General features: G+C 51.7%; 1 protein-coding gene across 5 annotated transcripts; it reads right to left on the bottom strand.

Annotated features, from left to right (window-relative positions):
* Positions 1-10,958: 10,958 nt before the first annotated feature.
* On the bottom strand, positions 10,959-20,673 carry ZNF550 (zinc finger protein 550). 5 transcript variants are annotated; one of them, XM_042969526.1, is made up of 6 exons: positions 20,488-20,673; positions 19,451-19,569; positions 18,781-18,878; positions 18,212-18,338; positions 16,257-16,352; positions 10,959-12,696 (listed from the first exon to the last, which is right to left on the bottom strand). In XM_042969526.1, the coding sequence occupies exons 3-6, from the start codon at positions 18,802-18,804 to the stop codon at positions 11,684-11,686; spliced, it is 1,260 nt and encodes a 419-aa protein (XP_042825460.1). In that variant the 5' UTR covers positions 18,805-18,878; positions 19,451-19,569; positions 20,488-20,673; the 3' UTR covers positions 10,959-11,683. The 5 variants fall into 5 exon arrangements, with proteins under 5 accessions (XP_042825460.1, XP_042825463.1, XP_042825461.1 ...); XM_042969529.1 differs by having other exon boundaries at positions 19,451-19,527; XM_042969527.1 differs by lacking the exon at positions 20,488-20,673 and adding an exon at positions 20,215-20,463.
* Positions 20,674-20,693: the final 20 nt, after the last annotated feature.

Below are 20,693 nucleotides of genomic sequence, written 5' to 3'. Positions count from 1 at the left end.
TTTTAAAAATGTATGAACAGGTGATACTCGGAAGTAAAAACATTGTAAAATTATGAAATGCTTGTTTCTAAAATAATAAAGTGAACTCAATTGAAAATGACATTCCATTATTTTCAGGTATAATCGTTTTTAAGTTTATTTATTCATTTTGAGAGAGAGAGCACATGAGACAGAGAGAATGAGGAGGGAGGGAGAGAGAGAAAGGATCCCAAACAGGTTCCACACCGTCTGCAGATGCAGGGTTCAAACTCCTGAACCTCCAGACCATGACGGGAGCTGAAACCAAGAGCCGGCTGCTTAACCCACTGAACCATCCAGGTGCCCCCCAAAGCTGGTGTCTTTGACACAGAGTCCTTCACGGTGTCCCTCAGCTTAATGATATTTGTCCCACCATGAAGCTTCTCCAGAACCCTAACCTCTCCTTTTATCTTTTTTCTTCACTGGCTTGAGAATTTTTACAACCACTGCCTCGCTGTTGGTGATGTTAATGGCCTCAAATACTTCACTATGCTTTCCCGGACCACGTTTTCCAACCAGTTGGTAATCATCTTGGTGACCTAAGCTCCGGAGGCACGCCTCCTAGTCCCGGTACTCGTGGCAGCTCCGGCTTTGCACTTGGCCTAGACCCGGCCCTGCTTTTCGCATCGGGTGGGGCGTGGTGGACGGGACTGGGGGCGCCGCTGGGCCCAGAGGGCAGCATCTCACTGGCGCAGGGCAGGAGGCCACGCCAGGCCGCGCCTACAGGGCCAGGACGGGGTGAGAGCGAGGGGTGGCCTCCCCCAGCGGCAGCGGCAGCGGCAGCCGGGAAAGGGGCAGAGCCAGGGAGCAAAGAAGGACTATTTTTTTCTTTTATTATAATTATTATTTAAAAAAATTTTTTTAATGTTTTGAGACAGAGAGAGGCAGAGCATGAGCAGGGGAGGGGCAGAGAGAGAGGGAGGGAGACACAGAATCCGAAGCAGGCTTCAGGCTCCGAGCTGTCAGCACAGAGCACACACGGGGCTCCAACTCACAAACCACGAGATCATGACCTGAGCCGAAGTTGGACGCTTAACCGACTGAGGCACGCAGGCGCCCCGATATTTTCTCTTTTTAATAAGAGATCTAGGGGTGCCTACATGGCTCAGTCGGTTAAGCGTCAGACTTCAGTTCAGGTCATGATCTCAGGGTTGTGGGTTCGAGTCCCGCGTGGGGCTCCGTGTTGAGAGCTCAGCCTGGAGACTGTTTCAGATTCTGTGTCTCCCTCTCTGCTCCTACCCTGTTCGTGCTCGCTCTCTCTCTCTCTCTCTCTCTCTCTCTCAAAAATAAATAAACATAAAAGAGAGAGAACAGGGGCGCCTGGGTGGCGCAGTCGGTTAAGCGTCCGACTTCAGCCAGGTCACGATCTCACGGTCCGTGAGTTCGAGCCCCGCGTCGGGCTCTGGGCTGATGGCTCGGAGCCTGGAGCCTGTTTACGATTCTGTGTCTCCCTCTCTCTCTGTGCCTCCCCCGTTCATGCTCTGTCTCTCTCTGTCCCAAAAATAAAAAATAAATGTTGAAAAAAAAAAATTTATATAAAAAAAAAAAAAAAAAAAGAGAGAACAGAAACACATGAATCTTCAGATCAGTGTGATTATTAACCACTCCAGCCTGATAAAATTGTAGCAATGCACAGGGCAATAATGGCTCACAACGTCCACCTGATCATAGTGGCTTTGTGAGTCACAGGGAAAATCTCAGTTTAGTGCCCTTGCTCTCAGAGAGGGGAAGGCGAGCCAGCCTGTCACTAAAGAGTCTCTGGCCAGAATTATTTTCTCTTTGAAAGTAACAGTGTATAAAATGAGGTAGGTGGGTAAGTGGATGGGGTGGCCACACACTATGTATGTATTTAGATAGAAAGATAGATGATAGATAGATAGATGATAGATGGATAAGGATGGATCCAAATGGATAAGAATGGATCCAAAGAACAGCTGAGGTCCCTAAAGGGTAGAGAGAATGTCAGATTTGTACAAGGACACGACTATTGAAGCACCTTTAAAATCTGGTTACCTGTTGGAGTAACATTTGTGTTTTGAGACTACTACAGTCCTGAGTATTCCTCTTGTCTGTCCCCCACAAATTCTTTTTTGACGTTTATTTATTTTGAGGGAGAGAGAATGCAGGGGAGGGGCAGAGAGAGAGAGCCCCAAGCAGCCATTCTCATCACGGAGCCGGACATGGGGCTTGAACCCACAAACTGTGAGATCACCACATGAGCCGAAATCAAGAGTCCGAGGCTTAACCGACCACCCAGGCGCTCCTGTCCCCCACAAACTTGTGGCCACATTTTTCTTACCATAAGATGTTTGTTTCTATCATGAAAACAAATGAGACCTTATTTTCTGTAAATGAGATGTGAATTTTTACAAACAAGAGAAATTTGGACACAGATCATTGGGCTTTAGTCAGCACCACATGCCTTTCCCCTTTGCAAAGCAGAGCAGCACCCCCAGAAGCATTGGGGCGTCCCAGCAATGGCTGCTCAGACACTCACCGTCTGGGAACTCATCGTCTCTCACTGCCGATCACATGCCCCTGCTGTGACGGCTCCAGGGTGCAGCCTGTGAGTCAGGGCTGCAGACAGGTGAGAGCCCATTTCACAGGGGGCTGGAACTGGCGGCTGGAGGGAGCACCCGGGGTGGCCCTGAAGCAGGTGCACGAGGGTGGCAAGGGCCTCTCCTTTCCTCAGCTGGTTCCGGAGATGTCTCCCCACAGCTGGGTTTGGTATGTTTCTGCTTGAGAAAACCTACTGCTTCTGAGAGAACAGTTATCCCTGGCTTTCCTGAGATAAACTCGTTATAATAATGAAGAATTTAATTGGGAAAAAAAAAATAGCTACTAACCCAGTTGGAGTTTGCTGTGAGGGCAGTGGCTGCGGTGATGGAACCTGTGCAGGTGCGGAAAGGGGGATTTTGAACCCTGAGATAAAGGTTTTGAAGTTCTGTGATCTCATCTACTTGCTGGGAAGTGATTATCATTTCACCTGTAATTGCACTGACAGTGTCTACTGGGGATTGAAGATTATTTGTGGAAAACATTTGTGAACTGTGCACACCCCCAAATGCTATTAAAAGTGATTAATTGAGATATGTAACAGGAGTGTCAGGACAGGATGGGGAGGGCAAAAATCCTCATGCAAATTGAACAGAAGGCACTGAAATCTAGTAAGTGAGAGAACTAAGCTGAGCATATCCTATCCACTTGGTCAATCCAAAATACCATTTCTTTCCTTTCCTGAGAGATCTGAGGGTACTGAAATTGAAGGGAGAGACTGTACTGGGTGGGTAGAGTTGGAAACAACACACAATGTTGCAAATGAACAGGAATTCTGTGCAGGATATTTGTTTAGTGCTTCAGCAGACATGTACCTTATGTGGGTCAGGCACATTTCTAGGTATATGATGTATGAGTGCACAGAACATAAACAAGGAATGTTTCCTTATGGAAATTGCATTCTCATTAAGGGACACAGACAATAAGCAATGAGTCTAAGGTGTTGAGTTACATGGTATCTTAGAAGGTAATAGGTCTGTCTTTTGGAAGTAGAAAAGAACCAGAAGGAGTGAAGAAAATTACAGGGGGTAGGGAAGCATTGCAATAGTGGATTGGATCTCCAAAGAAGGACCCAGTGCAGATGCTATTTAGGGAAAAAATGTAAGGTGGCTAGTGATAAATTCCTTATTTATTCCTTTCCAAATGTTATATATTCATTTTCTTGTTTTATTGCACTAGACAAAAACACCAATATTAATATTGAATACAAGTGCAGAGAGTAGGCATTGTGTTTTGTTCACAATCTCAGGGGAATACTTTTTTTAATGGACAAAGAGGCATGGCATTTGCAATAGCACTTTTATAGAAGCTCTTTAGGAAGATCCCTTCTATGTTTGATGACTCTCTCTCTCTGTCACATACGCACACCAAAATAAATTTTTAAAAATTGCTCTAAAATTATTTTGAATGGAATGGGGAAAAAAAATCCCTCAATGTAAGACAATTTGTGGAAGCCTTCTAAAGCAGCTCTTCAAGGAAAGTTGATCACATTAAACACTTATAGAAAAAAAAGGTCTCAAATCAAGGACTCCAGCTTTCACCTTTAGAAACTAGAAGAGAAATGAAATCCGGAGAAAGCAGAAGAAATAATAAAGATCAAAACAAAAATGGATGCAATAGAAAATGAGAAATTGTAGAGAAAATTAGTGAAATCCAAAGCCTTAATATCAGTATAATTGATGAACCTCTACCCAAACTGATCATACAGAAAAGATGGGAATACACGAATTTCCAATGTCAGAAATGTTAGAAGTGACATCACTACAGATTCTATAGGCATTAAAAGGATAATGAGGGAATGAGTCCCTTTATGCCAATAAATTCATACATGTATTTCATACTGTTATGAATATTGACTGATATTTTCATTAACAACAACAAAAAAAGGTTTTTGTCAAACATTTGTTGGAATGTAACTCCTTCATCAGACGACATGACTCATTTGCTAAATATGGTAATCGTTTTTAAATACTGAAAGAGTATGTCCTCATTTTTTGTGCTATTTACAACATAAAGCTACAGACACATGTTTAATTCTGCATTGTTACTGTTCTTTTTCATTACTTTAAGTCTGCACAGTCAACAAAACATAAGGCAAACCTTGAATTGTATTTAGAAATTTCGCTAATGTAAATACTCCCACCATTCATGTTTGGACCAAGTGGAGGAAGCCAAATATACACCCCTAATAAATCACATAAGACGCCCAAATTCTATCTGGCCCTCCTCCACTTTTCCTGTGCTAACAGGCTCCAGTCCTGGGACATCTGAAGCCTTCCCATTTTTTCCAGCATAAAGCTTTTCCACTCCTTTGCTGCCTTGGAGTCACTCCCCAAAACAATTGATAATGAGTAACTCCCTTGCTTTACAAGGTCAGAATAAGTATCCTTCCCTTGTTCCCATCTGAGTGGTCTTTACTTCCATAGTTATCATGGAGGTTCCACTGAGATAGTCTGCATTTTTCTTGACCAGCTTTTCTGTCTGTGGAGATTGGTCAGTGGCCAGACTACCAGTGTATAACCCTGAGTTTTCTGTGGCTTTGAAGAAGAAGTCCTACAGGAACCAAATGATGATGGCAAGTCCTGAACCAGGCTCCCCTAGACAGCCGGACCAGCCACGATGCCTGCAAAGGAATGCAATGTGGCCTTTAAAAGAAGGTGGGTAGCTTTAGGAATACAGGGTTCTTAATAAGGAAGTATGAGGTATACAATGAGGAGGTGGCTTTAGAATGTCCAAGATAAGTGAGAAAAGCAAACTGCAGGTCGGTGTACAAAAAGTAACTTTATATGAAGAAAAACGATTTGTATAGAAACATTTGAACACACACACAGTGACGCACACAATCGCGCTGCCACAATTCTAAAAGGACAATACTATATTGCAAACATTTTCTCCAGGACGTTGAATTTTTAGAGACTTTTTACTTTATATTTTATAATGCATAGTGTAGTACTCCTTAAATAATAGGAAATTGGACATCCATTAGATTTTAAGAATTAGGAAAATGAAGGTACACAGCTTTTTTCAATCTCACTGTGAAACTGCCTCGGTTTTAGATGAGATTCCTACTACTCACAAGAGACATGTGAACCCCATGCCCAGGAATCACGGCACAAAGTCGTAATTTCTTTGCACGTGCATCGAAGTCACTCGGAAAGCTTGTTAATACACAAATTGTCGGGCTCAACTCCTGAGCGTGTAATTCAATAGGTATCTGGACTGAGAATTCGCATTTCTAACGAGTTCCCGGGTGATTCTGACGGTGCAGGGACCAAACCCAAGAGCCAGTGTGGTAGAAAAGGCGAGTCCATCGGATGGAGATCTGTGACTCGGCCGAGCCCAGAGAGGTCTCCCCGGCATCTCTGCAGCGAGCCTTCTAGGCTGATGGGAGGCCGACTAGGTTGGGGCCCCAGGCCTCCCAGGCCCCGCTGGGCGCGGGAGAAAGCCCCCAACCCACGTCCAGCAAGTGGCTACGCAGGCCGCTTCCCAGGTGGAGGAGGCCGAACCCGAAGCCCTCCGGGGTGAAGACCGCACTTGCCGCGCAGAAGCGACCCCCTCCCCAGGTCGGGAGGCGAGCCACCTTCCCCACTCCCAGAAACACCCGGGCCTCCGCCTAATACTCTACATCTCACCTGGCACCGCCCCTTCCTGCGGACCTTACCTCTTGTTCCCGCCCCTTCCTGCCTCTGAGCCAATCGCTCTCTGCCTCTCGCACAGGCTCTGTTTCCTCCTCTACTACTGGGCACTTTCTTCCGTCAGTCTCAGAAACTCCAACCAACGGGAGCCAGTCAGGAGCTCCGCACTCAGCCAATGGGGACTGAGCGGGAAGTAAGCAGAGTCCCGCGCTGGATTGAGGGCGCTCTTCCTGGCTGGCTCCAGATTCTTGGGCCGTCAGGTGAGGCAGCGGCTGGACTCCCACCCCGAACCCCCACTCCCGAGGTACCTCCCGGTGAGGTGCCGGCCCACTCCCTGCCCCAGGGCCTCCGTGGGAGCAGAAAAGACTTATGAGACCTGGAGCCTGAGTGCCCCTTCCCTCCCTCCCGCCTCATTATTTCCAAGATGAGCTTGGCCCAAACACCGGTTTCCGTGGGTTCAAGACATGAGTCGTCGTCTCTTGTTATGAGCCACCTCGGGGCTGTCATGGATTCGGTCAGTGATAAAGCGCACAGGTGCGTGAGACGGATAAGGATAAGGGCAATGAGAAGTGTCAGGAAAGGGCTGTAGTCCGGGAACTGGGGGACCGGGCGAGGGGCACCAGGAGCTGTTTTATCACCAGCTGCTCCGGGCCACCAGCAGCCCAATCAATGAGAACGGCTCTGGCTTCGTTATCTGAAAACAGAAATGCAGGGGGAGGCGTCCAGATGGAGGGGAGTGTCGATTCGTGACGTCAGGAGCCACCTGACTGAAGCCCCAGGCTGGGACTTGAGAAGGGAAAGATCTGCGAGAGTCCGACACTGCAGCTCACCCAGGGAGACCTCCAAAAGCTCAGGGTCCTCGGGGTGGCGCAGGCACAGCTGCGGCTTTCATGAGTTGCTGTTTAGGGACGGCTTCTGGGCCTGAGTGGTCTGAGGAAAGACGGAAGCAGCCTCATCAAGTCCAGCACAGCCTCCTATATGAACTCAAGGAGCGGGGAGAGCACTGAGCAAAGAAATCACGCTTATTTTTCTCTTCCTCTGACTGCATGAGGGCACGGGAGTTTCCCCACCTTTGCACTGACTCTCTTCAGTGTCTGTGTTTGGACGGCATTCTGCAGAGAGACTCCAAAGCAGATCTCCCTCCACCAGCCCCACCCAATCCGGTGGGAAATGTGTTTGGTTCTTTTTTCACGATGTAGCACGAATCAGAACACTATCACCCCCCACAGTTACCCTCCCTTTCACCTGGATTACTGCGCTGGCCTCCACAGTTAGTTATCAACCCAGCAACTGGCTTGGGAACAATTTACTGGGGTCCTGTCTCCCTCCTGTTCAGTTATCTGTCACGGGATACACCTCATATAAGATGGAAAATCCTCACCATTGCCCTGTCTCATGCGGCCTGGGCCACATGCCGCCCTGACCTCCCTGCCCCCTCTTCCTCCCTTTCCTGCTTCCACCCTGTGAGACTCCTTGCTTTGCAAAGGCTATTTCTTGTGCCTGGAAATTATTCTCAAAAATACCCACAAGGCTCAGTATCTCACCTCCTTTGTTTGCTTAATTGCTCTTATTTAGGAAGACTTTATTATCGCACTTGTAACGTTACATCCCATCCCCCATCTTTCCAGTACCCTCATCTTTCCTTCTTTCCGTTGTGCCTGACATTATAACATTTTATGTAATTTAGGGGCACCTGGATGGCTCGTTGGTTGAGTGTCTGACTCTTGATTTTGGCTCAGGTCATGATCCCAGGGTCGTGGGATCAAGCCTAAGTTGGGCTCTGCGTTGAGCGTAGAGCCGGCTTAAGACTCTCCCTCTCCCTCTTTTTCCCTCTGCCCCTCTCCCCTGCTGGTGCTCTCCCTCCCTAAAATGAAATAAAAACTTTAACATACTATATAATTTATAAATTTATGTTTTCTGTCTTCCTTGATTAAAGAATAAGGTCTACGAGGGCATAGGTCTCTGTCTCTCTCTCTTTTTAATGTTTATTAATTTTGGGGAGACAAAGAGAGACAGTGTGAGCAGGGAAGGGGCAGGGAGAGAGAGGGAGACAGAATCTGAAGCAGGCTCCAGGCTCTGAGCTGTCAGCACAGAGCCCAATGTGGGGCTTGAATCCACGAACCAAGAGATCATGACCTGAGCCAAAGTTGGATGCTTAACCAACTGAGCCACCCAGGTGCCCCGTAGGTCTTTGTCTCTTGTTTCCTGATGTCTCCTATATACCTATGATAGTGCCTGAAACCCACTAGTTGTTCACTGAACATTTGTTAGGTTTGCAAATAAACAGGATTACCCCAACGTTTTTCTTTTTTTAATTTTATTTCTTCCCTCCCTCCCTCCCTTCACTGTTCTGACAACTCTTTCTAAATAGCCTCTATTTAGAGGCTTGGCATGGGCATTCCTTGTTGGTTTCAGAATAAAAAGGAATCACATTTTTGAGACAAAAGCCTGAGGGTTGCCAAGGCCCCATCATGGCCATGTGCTCAGCTTCATTCTCTCACCGCCCAGGCTTCACTGAGTTCCCAATGACCTTTGTCATAGATGTGTTTTCCCTGAGGTATCTCCACCATTAACTTCTCATAGTGACATAGTCCTTATTAATAGCATTTGGTAATTTCCACATTTAACAAATGGTTTTCTGACAATCTGCACTCCCCTTGCAGACACTGTCGGTGCAATTACAAGTGAAATGGTAATCACTTCTGAACACGAAGAGATCATGGAAACCCAAACCTTGTCTCGAGTTCAGATGCCTGCCTTCTGCACCTGCATAGGCTGCCCCCACACCCACTGTCCTGACAGCAGATGCCCCCTGGGTAAGTAGTTTTATTTATTTCAGAGAAGTTTAAATTACTCAAAGAAAAATAACCTGAGTAAATCCAGTCATAAATGTTCTCTGTAATTTCTGCTTTCTGGTTTTGAACACCAAAAAATATTTTTGTATATATAGGACAGGAGTTTGCTCAGAACCATAGGCATATTGCCACCCTTGTCTCCCTGTATTGGGACAGCTTAACGTCTTCCTTTCTGCTGCCCTGTCATGGCAGAGAGAGAGAGACAGAGACAGAAAGACAGACACAGAGATGGGAAAATACATCATTCCTGCTTTGGGACAAAGTGGGGTCGGCATCCCAGGCACGCAAAGACCGCTTTGATGAAAACCAAGATGTTTCTAGAGGACTTTCTCCAACTCTCTCAAACCCAACGCTCAGCCACAAGTACAGTTACAGCTACAGTACATACCACCCTCCAGAGAGAGGGCAGAGGAGGGTGGGGTGTTCAAGAATCAGCTCTCCTTTCCAAAGAACAGAAAACTGTGCACACTACCCTGAAAACAAACAAAAACTAGACGTCTTATGAAGTCATCACGAAGTGCAGTTGTACTATGCACAACAGATACGTGTGTGCTGTGAAAATGTGACCTGTGTGTAGCCTTATAAAGGTGCGGAGGAAGCTCCGAGTGAGGAAATGATCATTTTATATTTTCCTGTACATTTTTTAGCCTGTTAACATTATCGTGTGTGCCTTGAAAACTTTCGAAGGAAAGTCCATAGGCAAATGACTAAATCCATTGCCAGCACCAAGGAAGTCCAAGGTGGCAACCACGAAGCTCACACAAACCCGACACCCATATGTACACAACCACACTGTCCTTTTAAAGTCCCTGGCCCCTGGGGCGACTGGGTGGCTCAGTCGGTTGAGCGTCCGACTTCGGCTCAGGTCACGATCTCACGGTCCGTGAATTCGAGCCCCGCGTCGGGCTCTGGGCTGATGGCTCTGAGCCTGGAGCCTGCTTCCAGTTCTGTGTCTCCCTCTCTCTCTGCCCCTCCCCTGTTCATGCTCTGTCTCTCTCTGTCTCAAAAATAAATAAACGTAAAAAAAATAATAATAATAATTAAAAAAAAAAAAATAAAGTCCCTGGCCCTTTATTTTGTAGCACAACTTCACACAGCCCTTTGTAAGATCAGACAGTGAGGATACTCGGGTGTTTGTTTCCTGGGCTCATCGTGAATCTGCCCCAGCAGTGTGTTTTAGGTCACTGCTTCTAGCTATAATTCAAGCCCGGGACAACTGGAGGGGATGTGGGAGGGAGGGCCCAGTCCCTCCAACCACCAGGCGGAGGAGGGAATTAGGACCCCCCCCCCCCCCAGAAGGCCACACCATACTGTCAGGGGAAAAGAAAGAAAACAAAGGAGCAGAATGGAGTCAAGAAAAAGTGAGGGAAAAAAAAAAAAAAAAAAAAAAAAAAAAAAAAAAAGAAAAAGTGAGGGAAAGAGAACGTCGAGAATTTAAAAACCACACGAACAGAAGCTTTACTTCGAAGTATCAGAGCCGTAAACGGTCTTGAGGGGGCATGTTTCAATGTGACACCGTGCATGGCTTCCTTCTCTCAGCCAGTGTGGGTGTAAGTGGCACACGGTGTTATTGTCAGAGTTCTAACTTCGAAGTCCAAGTGTCTTGTGACTCAGCCTTCACATTTCTCACAAAGGACTACGTTCCTCGTGGGTGGGGATGATTGTAACACAGGCTTCCAGCAAACTTCTGTAGAGTTGCCCTCACTGTCCCAACTTTCCTGACACAGGGTGGCAGTGAACACAGAGAAAAACAAAGGCCGGGGGCCGGTCGGTGGGTTAAGCCTCCAGCTCTTGATTTCGGCTTAGGTCATGATCTCATGGTTCTTGAGTTCAAGCCCTGAGTAGGGCTCTGGGCTAACAGCTTGGAGCCTGGAGCCTGCATGGGATTCTCTCTCTCCGTCCCTCCCTCACTCTCTCTCTAAAAATAAATACAAATAAACTTTAAAAAAAAAAAGGGGGGGGGGGCTAAGACCCTTCCTCTCAAACATACCCCCCACCAAAACATTAAAACTGCTGAAAAACTGTAGTAGGTTCGGCACGGAAACATGAAAGAGTTTGTAAAGACATCCGTTCCTTCCATTTGAAGTCTATGTTTCCACCCCTTCTTTTTATTCTTTTAAAAGTAATGCCGAGGTGGCTGAGTGGCAGACCTGTGGCCGACGTCCGTGTAAGTGCACAGTGCCCCGTCCTGTCCCTCGGCCGTTTCACGGGCACCGGAGGCCCCCGCAGTGTCCGCTCCGCGTGACTCTCCACCTGACCGTAAGCGCCCACGTGTCATGGGTTTTCTCACGGCAACGACATTGACGTCCCCCGTTCGTTCCGAATTCTCCAACGGCAGGGAAGGCGCCGCTTCTGGCTAGAGGCCCCTAGGTTGTGCCAGGAACATCCTTCCGCGGTGCGTCCCCGACAGAGGCGGCCCGAGTGCCCTGCCCCCCACGGTTCGCCGCTCGAGTCCGATGGTGGGGGGCCGCCCGCCCGCGGCCCACGCCCGGTGGGGCCGCTCCCGCGTCTGAGGGCCAAGCAAATCTCCCCGCCGTTCTGCGCGGCGAGCGGCGCTTCCCGCCGGGGACCCCTCCGGAGGGCCGGAAGAGGCGCCGGGGTAGGGCGCGAGGGGCCCCCTCAGGGGTGCACCCGCCGGTGCTGCAGCAGGTGTGAGCGGCGCTTGAAGGCCTTGCCGCACTGGGGGCAGCGGTGGGGCGCCTCCGCGGCGTGGACGACCGAGTGCTGCAGGAGGTAGGTGCTGCGGTGGAAGGCCTTCCCGCACTGGGCGCACGCGAAAGGCCTCTCGCCGGTGTGCACGCGCCGGTGCTGCAGGAGCTCCGCGCCGCAGCGGAAGGCCTTGCCGCACTCGGCGCACTCGTACGGCTTCTGCCCCGTGTGCACCACGTAGTGCTGGATCAGGTGCGCTCGGTTGCCGAACGACCGCTCGCAGGCCCGGCACTCGAAGGGCTTCTCTCCCGTGTGGGTGCGGCTGTGCCGGACGAAAGTGGAGCGGTGGGCGAAGGCCTTCCGACACTGGGCGCACTCGTAGGGCTTCTCCCCGGTGTGGACCGGCCGGTGCTGCAGGAGGTAGGACCTGCGTTTGAAGGCCTTGCCGCACTCCGGGCACGTGTACGGTTTCTCCCCGGTGTGGATGAGGTAGTGCCGGATCAGGGTCGAGCTCTGGCTGAAGGCTTTGCCGCACGCGTTGCATTCGTAGGGCTTTGTGCCGGTGTGGACCCGCTGATGCCGCGCGAGGTACCACTTGCGGTTAAAACCTTTCCCACACTGCTTGCATCTGTAGAGGTCACTCCCCGCACGAAGCGCGCAGCCTCTGTCCGGTCCCCGTGGGTCCCGCTCACGGAGCACCTCTCCCGGAGAGACTCTCTTTTGCAACACCTGGAGGTGCAGACCGTCCTCTGTCCCCAAACCGTCATCTTCAAGGTTCATTCTCTCAAGGTGGGTCTTGTGAGCGTCCCTCCCAGGCGTCGGTCGACCTTTCTGCGTTTCCAGATGCCCTTCCCAACCCCTGGCCTGCACCAGCCTGGAGGCCCTTGAAGGTCCCTGGGCCGGGCTTCCCCGGAGCCAGGCTCCCGCAGACAAAACCGGCTGACAAGCGCTTGGGTCTCTGGTCCGAAGTCTGGCGCTGTCACCTGAAGAGAATCCGACACACAAAGGGGGACTTTTAGTGACACAGTATAGGAGACGAAATCAACGCTGCAGGGGGCAAGCGAGGCTGATCTAGCACCACTGACAATGGCTGCGTTTTACATCTCTAGAACCTGGGTTTCCAAGGACCGTTCTGGTCCTTGTACCCTTGACACCGTTGAAGGGAAAATCCAGAGGGCAGGCGGAAGGAGGAGACAGAGGGTCTGGAGTGGACACCCCTCCTCGCGGTCCAGAGGATAGGATGGGGGACAGTTTTGATCACTCGCTCCAACAACAGATGTCCCTTGGTGCTAGGAACACATGGAAACAGCGCTGAACAGGATGGGGAGGAAAAAGAGGAGGTGTCCCATGAGCTAGGTCCTAATGGAGAAGCCAGAGCCTCCAGAGAGAGGAAGAGGGAAGGGGCACTGGATTGAAACGGAAGGAGCACGTGTGGGCAGAGTCACTCCTGGAAGAGTGCTGAACAGTTAAAGGAAGGAAGGGCCCTGGAGGCCTGGTGAGGCCAGGCCACCACCGAAGGGGATCACAGTCAAAGGAAGAGAATCAAGACTGAAGAAGAGGAGGGATGGAGGAACATTCGGGGTCCAACAGTGTAAAAGACAAGCTTCTGCTCTGCTGGGAGGCATCGCGTGGTGGTTAAGGGGGCTCTGGAGCCAGAAGCCATTCTTCAGTCCCGCCTCCACCAAGTGAGTGATCCTGGTAGATGGGCTACTGTCTTCTTCAAGGCAAGGTTTCCATCTGAGAGACCAGGAGGTCCGTTGTGAGGGTTCAATAAGAAAAGCGCTCGGCACGGTTCTTGACGCAGTGTGTTTACTCCACTGGGTCATTATCTTGATTACCTGTGACGGTTACCTTTATACATCAGCTCGGCTAGGTCTGGTCCAACAGTTCTGGCTGAGGTACTTTTTAGATGTGATTAACATTTAAACCAGCAGACTTTGAGAAAAGATCATCATCCACAATCTTTCAAAGAGAGTGGGCCTCTTTGGCGGCAGGCCTCAGTCAACTGAAGCCTTAAGAGAAAAGACTGAACTCCCCTGGGAGGGCAGGAATCCTGCCTGCAGACGCTTCAGACTCAGACTGTGACATCACCTCTTCCGCTTCCTGGCCTGATTCTGCCTCCTCCTGGTTGCAATTCTCTGGAGAACCCGACTACTATGCTGTCATTCTCACTGCCGCACCGGGCAGTTAGGATGGCAGCAAAGACACCAGCGAACACAAGCAAAGCTTGCCCTACAAGCCCAAGAAGGGGGCACCAGCAGAAGCCGACTCCACTGACACCACAGTGTCGGACTCCCAGCTTCCAGAACTGTGAGAAAATACGTTTCTGTTGTTCAAGGCACAAAAAGGGGGGTGGGTGGGAAAGCCCCCGATAAAACCCATCCACAGTGACAGCATGGAGACAGTGGTTTCCACTGTAGTATCATGAGGATGGGGCACCAGGGACCCGCTAGTGTGCTGGAAATATTCCAAGTCTGGACTGGGGTGAGGAATACCTCAATACACACGCGAACACATAAGCCTGACCCTTAAGATTTGTGCACATCACCGTACACTTCTGATGTTAAGGGAAAAAGACCACGCAGAGTTTAAGCAAAAGGTAAGGAAGTCAAGTGTATGCGTTTTTCCTAACAAATGAGACCGCTCCTTCGAGAAGCTTGGCTTTATGAGGAGAGTCGACACTGGTTGCGGGCTAGTCCAGATCTGCAAACACTTGTGTTTGCTCTATGTGTAGACAGCCGGAGCACATGTGTATGTGGAGCAGACAGATGATGACGATGCAGCCAGGCCCGAGAGGAAGCGAGGCAGCAAGCTTCCTGGGAAGGCAAAGGTACGGCCAAGGCCGTGGTATTGGAATGGGCCGTGACCAGAGGCACAGCATCTTCCACGGAGGACGAGAAGGCCACGAGTGCGAGACAGGCATGGACGAGTCGCTCCGGATTGAGGAGCAAGCGGCAGAAGTCCACAGCCTTTATTCCCAACGTGATGCTGAGTGTGTGCCAAGACTCCGGCGGCGGCGGAAGTGCTGAAGCCCTGGAAGGTGTCCGGGTGGCTACGGGAGCCAGTGCGGGAGAAAGGGCTGCCCGGAGGCAGGCAGCAGATGCGGGGGGACCTGCTAGGAGGCTCGGCATCATCCGAGCAAGAGACGATGGAAACCCGGACTAGGTGCTGGAGACGGAGCCAGGGAAGGCGGTGGGGGTGATGGATTCGGGGGGACATGGGTAATGTCGGCCGGGCAGGACCAGGCATGGGTCGATGGGCTGGACGGAGACTGAGATGCTGAGGTGCTGTCTGAGGTATTTCCAACTTGTCACCTGCCTGGAATAGCGGGACACTCTGACCGGGGATGGAGGAGAGTGGGCAGGACGGTGAGCGGCTAAGGCATGACGGGCCCGAGGTGCCTCTGAGACACCTAAGTAGAGGTGTGGATCAAGGAGCTGGGAGAGCGGCCAGAGACAGGCTGGCCGAGAAGCCTGAAGGACCGCCGGAGAGGAGGCCACGCCTCACCGTGATGGCCCCAGTGATTCCGCAGCACAGATGTGGGGCTGAAAAGGCCCACTGTCGCTGTGTTTTTCAGGGCAAGAGAGGAAGGAGGATCCAGCCAGTGCAAGGGGCTGCTCCTGATGGATAAATGGGGCTGTATGAATGGATGGAGAGGGTGGGAGACAGTGGGATATGGAACAAAGTGAAATTTACAGAGTAGAGACAGTGCTTTCAGGGGCAAGAAAGGCCCCCTGAGTCAGAAAGAAATGAGTGACATCACTATCACCCACTAGGACTACAATTATTACATGGATACACTAAGAGGTGACTTCTGGGGGGCACCTGGGTGGCTCAGTTGGTTAAGTGTCTGACTTTGGCTCAGGTCATGATCTCATGGTTTGTGAGTTTGAGCCCCATGTAGGGCTCTGTGCTGATAGCTCAGAGCCTTAAATGTAATAAAAAACAAACAAACAAACAAACAAACCAATCAACCAAAAAACAAAAAACCTGACTTCTGTTGGCCCTTCCACAGGCCGGGCAGGGTACTAAGCAGTTTGGTGTGCTGGGTCATCACAACCTCTAACAACATAATCACAGAAACTGTCGTCACTCTGATTTTCCAAGTAGGCTGAACACAGGTAACTGAAAGGACATAAACCAAGCGCGCTGGCTCTCTTCCTCGGGCACATGCAGCTCAACACTCCCCAGGCCTGAGCACCCAGGTGTGGCCAGGTGCCTATCTCTCCTCCAGGGAACACGGGTGGAAGTGATATCGGGGTGCCCGTGGGTGTGCCTTCTCCCCGTCCCCCCGCATTGCCCTTCCACCAGCTGGATTAGGCCAGAGAGCGCACCTAAGGCTACACGCTGACACTCACAGGCACCAGGTGTGCAACGCTGCCCTTCCGAGCCGGCCTGCAGATGCAGTGCTACACCTGGTGTGAGAAACCACCGGAACCCCCAGGAGGTCACAAAGAGTCTCACACAGGTTCAGAGGCACTGGTCCCTTGCATGCTGGAGGCTGCCAGGGCCCCCCGCCCCCCGCGCAGCTCCCTGCTCCTACCTGGGCAGGTGCTCCACAAGAGGCCTCCCTTTCCAGTCCACAGCTCCCGCCCATGTTCCAGCAGGTGCGTCAACTCTGCTTCGGGGACTGCGTGCCCTGTTGACAGAGAAAGAAACAAGTCCTGGTGTATGAGAAGAAAGCAACGTCTCCATCCCGTCTGGGACTTAATGGCAGAGACAAGACCCGAGTGAAGCTGCTATTGACGTGAAGAACGTGCTGACCTGTGCACAGGTCCCTTTCTTGGCATGCAACTACTATAGAGGGTGCTGCTGTCTCTGCACAACGCCAGTGTCCTTGAACTTTATCGGTGGAAGCCAACCCTACTTGGGGGCACGGCGCTTTCACACACAGCCGTGGGACCCTGGGAAAGTGAGCCCCTCCTTCCAGAAGGGATTCTGTAATTAATCTAAATCGCTGGTTCTCAAACACCCTGTGCTTTGGAACCACCTAGGGGTGCTCAATTTCGACCTCAAGCCAAAAGGAACACAATTTCTTCCGGTGAGGCCTAGCGACCACTATATCTGAGCTCTCCCCAGGGGTTCTGGTGCCCAGAACACACTGAAAACTGAGGCGGAAGAAGTCGGTGAATGGCATCCCCGAGCACCGGTAATCTGAGGCAGGCAGGAACCTGAGCCGGATGCTCGTTCTGAGGACGAAACCTGTATTCGCGAGGCGAGGCTGCAGCACCCCACAGGCCCACAAGGGGGCGAGCCTGAGGAACAGGGAGATGCCTGGTCCAGGGAGAGGAGCAGAGAGAATCTTCTCATCCCTGAGGATGGAACTGTGTGGCCGCATCCTCCAGACCAGGCCAGCCCCACCCTGGGGCTTCTCAGTAGGTGAGGGGGGAGACTTCCTCCAGGGGAAGCCAGTTTAAGCTGCTCTTCTGTTACGTGCAGCCAGATACATCTCCACAGAGACAGGCGGGTTCTGCACAGAAGCCCAGAGACTGAGGTACCAGGACCCACTGAAGTTTCAGCTGTCAGATTCTGATCGTGAGCCCAGGATTCATTTGGACGGGTCTCGGTAATGGTCACTGTTGTGTGCTATGTGCAGGCGCCGAGCTCACGGAGGGGCGGGAGAAAAGGTGAACCAGATGTTCCTTTGGCCCCTCTTTCTCTCACCTCAGGGCCTTTTCTGGTACTGGTTCCTCCACCCAGAACCTCTCCTTCACCTCCCCTCCAAGCTTCAAGTCTCAGTTTCAGTTACTTCCCGAGATGCCTTTTTTATTATTATTATTATTATTTAGAAGTTAGAATTTATTTTGTGTTTTGTTTTTTTATTTATTTAAAAAAATTTTTTTTTTTAACATTTATTTTTGAGACAGAGAGAGACAGAGCATGAACAGGGGAGGGGCGGAGAGAGAGGGAGACACAGAATCTGAAACGGGCTCCAGGCTCTGAGCTGTCAGCACAGAGCCCGACGCGGGGCTCGAGCTCACGGACCGTGAGATCGTGACCTGAGCTGAAGTCGGATGCTTAACCGACTGAGCCACCCAGGCGCCCCTTGTTTTTTTATTTAAAACAATTTTTTTAATGTTTTTTATTTTTGAGAGAGAGAGAGAGAGAGAAAGAGAGCAAGTGGGGGAGGAGCAGACCGAGAGGGGGACACAGAATCTAAAGCAGGCTCCAGGCTCTGAGCTGTAGGCACAGAGCCTGTTGTGGGGCTTGAACTCACGGACTGTGAGATCCTCAGCCGAAGTCAGACGTTTAACCGCCTGAGCCACCCAGGCACCCCTATTTTGTGTCTTTTTGTTTGTTTGTTCATGTTTATTTTTGAGAGAGAGTGAGCACATGAGCAGGAGAGGGGCCAAGAGAGAGGGAGACACAGAATCCGAAGCAGGCTCCAGGCTCTGAGCTCTCAGCACAGAGCCCGATGTGGGGCTTGAACTCACACAGTGAGATCATGACCTGAGCCAAAGTCGAGGTGCCCCATAGAGGTGAGAGGTGAGCCCTTACCCAGTGAGACCAGAAGCCCACAGGTCTCCAGCATCACCTCCTGGTACAGGGCCCTCTGGTCCAGTTCCAGCTGTCCCCACTCTTCCTGGGTGAAGGTCACAGCCACGTCCTTAAAGGTAACCAAAACCTGGAAAGTCAAACAGAGGTAGTGGCCTTGGCCTTGTGCTGTTGGATGGGGTCAGACCCTGTTACTCAGCTGCTGGTGAAGGTGCAGAGAGACCCAGGTCTCCTGAGGCAGGGCTCTGTGCTGGGCTCAAGGGGGAGGTAGAGGCAGCCTTTGTACGTAGTGCAATTAGGGCTCAGAGAAAGGCCTCCCCTGGGGTAGCCGCTGGAGACGACAGAGGGTGGTGTTCCTATGAGGACAGTGGGGGCAGTAAGTGATCTGGACATGAGAGGAGCGGGGAAAAGGATCATGATAATAACTCCCAACAATGAGAACTGCAGCAGTTGTAGCCGAGGTCCTCCCCGTGTGCCCGCCCCCCGCAGAGAGCTGCTTTACCACTGAGGTAAAGTGACTAAAAGTCCCTTGTTCTGGAGCCAGATTCCCAGAGACTGAATCCAACACTTGCCAGCTGTGACCGTGGGGAGGACATCACATCATTTCTCTAAGCCTTGGTTACCACATCGATACCATAATCATTCCCACTTCACCAGGCAGTTCTGAGAACTAAAACGAAAAGGTTTACATGTGGACACTCGAGTGCCCAGGGTCGAATGTGTTCAATGTATTTTGTGACTTTTCCTAATCCTCCCACAGCCCACAACGTAAATGCCACTATCACGTCCATGTCACAGCCCGCAGCCTGGGGCTTACGCAGCTCTAGAAAGCCCGCAATCTCACATTAGAGACAGGATCAGAACATCCGGCAAAAGATGACACTGTCTCCAGAAAACAGGCAGGTGGGGGCCAGGGGCACTTTCGCCAGAATTAAAACCACCAGGAAAAGGCTCTTGTAGTAGGTGACACTGATGCACAGGAGATACAGCCCTGCAGAGGCCTGTCGGATGAAGGGAAGTGCAAGGAGGAAGGCTGCAAAATGGGAAAGACTTTGCAAGTTCAGCACCACCCAGCCGGGTGCGCTGAGCAGGAGAAGAGAAGGGGAGGAGCCGGGAGGTGTCTCCCCTGCGGATCCAGCACAGCCCTGAAGGCCACGGTGGGGTTTGTGTGCATTTAGTACAAGTATGATGGGAGCCCCTGAATGGGAGACCCATTCACTCATTCAACCATTTATTGAGTACCTTTTACAAGCCCGGGCCGTTCTAGGTCTTGGCATAGAGCAGCAACAGGCGCTCACGATCCGGGGCTGAAACAGATCCTGAACAAGCAACTAAAATCAGCAAGACCATGTCAGAGGGCCCTAAAGATTCCAAAGACAAAACAATGGAGCAAGAAGACTGAAGAGATGATAGTGAACTTCGCACGGGGCAACAGGGTGGGTCTGAAATAAAAGTGAGGGGCGGCGCCCTGCGGATGGGAAGACATGTGCTGACAACGGTCTAGGCCATGAAGGGGGGGCTTGGGGCGACTGCTAGCGCGTCCCCGGAGCTCCCTGTGCATGTGCATGCAAGGGGACATCCCACGCCCTAACACGATCGGCACTGACCGTGTGGATGGACTCCCTGGTCAAAGCTAACTGAATGTCTTCGATAAGAAAACAGGTCCGCTACAGTCAGGGAAAGTGGGTTCCGTGTGCTGTGAACGGAAACTCCTTGGCCGCCCTGGCTCTCAGCCTGCCCTTCCACCTCTCCGCCCAAGCACAGCGGCAATTCCAGAAACTGCGTCCCCATCCTCCACCCCCGCCCTAGCCTGGTAGAGGCTAGAGGCCGGCAAGGCGCAAGAGTCGGACTCCCGCCGGGTCGCGCCTCCGCGATCAACACAGGCTCAGGAGGCATCTCCGTGGAAAGAGCCCCCAGAGCCCTGCGGGACACCGGGAGACACACGTCACCCACGTAGGCTTTCCAGGGCCCTCAACCCGGACGAGGAACCGTTAATACTACTTCACCTCCGGGAGCACATGGGCCCAGCGGCGCGGGGGACTCGCTCAAGGTCACGGCCTCGGGAAGGGTCGCGGCCGCAACCCGCTGTGAGGTCTCGGGAGTGCCGGTCGTTCTCCGCACCCGGCGAGGACCGAGGGGAATTCCTGAAACCGCACCTGTCCCTTCCACACAGCGTCCCGCTGGATGCCAGAAACGAGCGCTTCCCCACGTGGCCCCGGCCGCCTTTCGGGGCCGGGAAACTGAGGCACAGCGCGCCGCCGCTCCCCACGTCCACTCACCTGGGCCGGGTCCACGCGCGCCGCCATCGGGCCGTGGGGACCGCAGAGCCGCGCTTAGGCGCCGAGGGTCCCTGCGGGCTCAGCCAACCCCTCCCTGGGTCCCACAGAGGCGGAGGAGGGGCCCCTCCCTCGCCGGCGTCCCCCCTATCGTCCAGACGAGACGCGGGGAGCTCACCATCCGCGGGCACCGACCCGCCACATCACAA

Source organism: Panthera tigris, chromosome E2 (genome assembly GCF_018350195.1).
Source record: "Panthera tigris isolate Pti1 chromosome E2, P.tigris_Pti1_mat1.1, whole genome shotgun sequence".
Classification (NCBI taxonomy): Eukaryota; Metazoa; Chordata; class Mammalia; order Carnivora; family Felidae; genus Panthera; species Panthera tigris.
The sequence above is the reverse complement of the archived record's forward strand: the minus strand, read 5'-3'. Positions and strand labels throughout refer to the sequence as shown.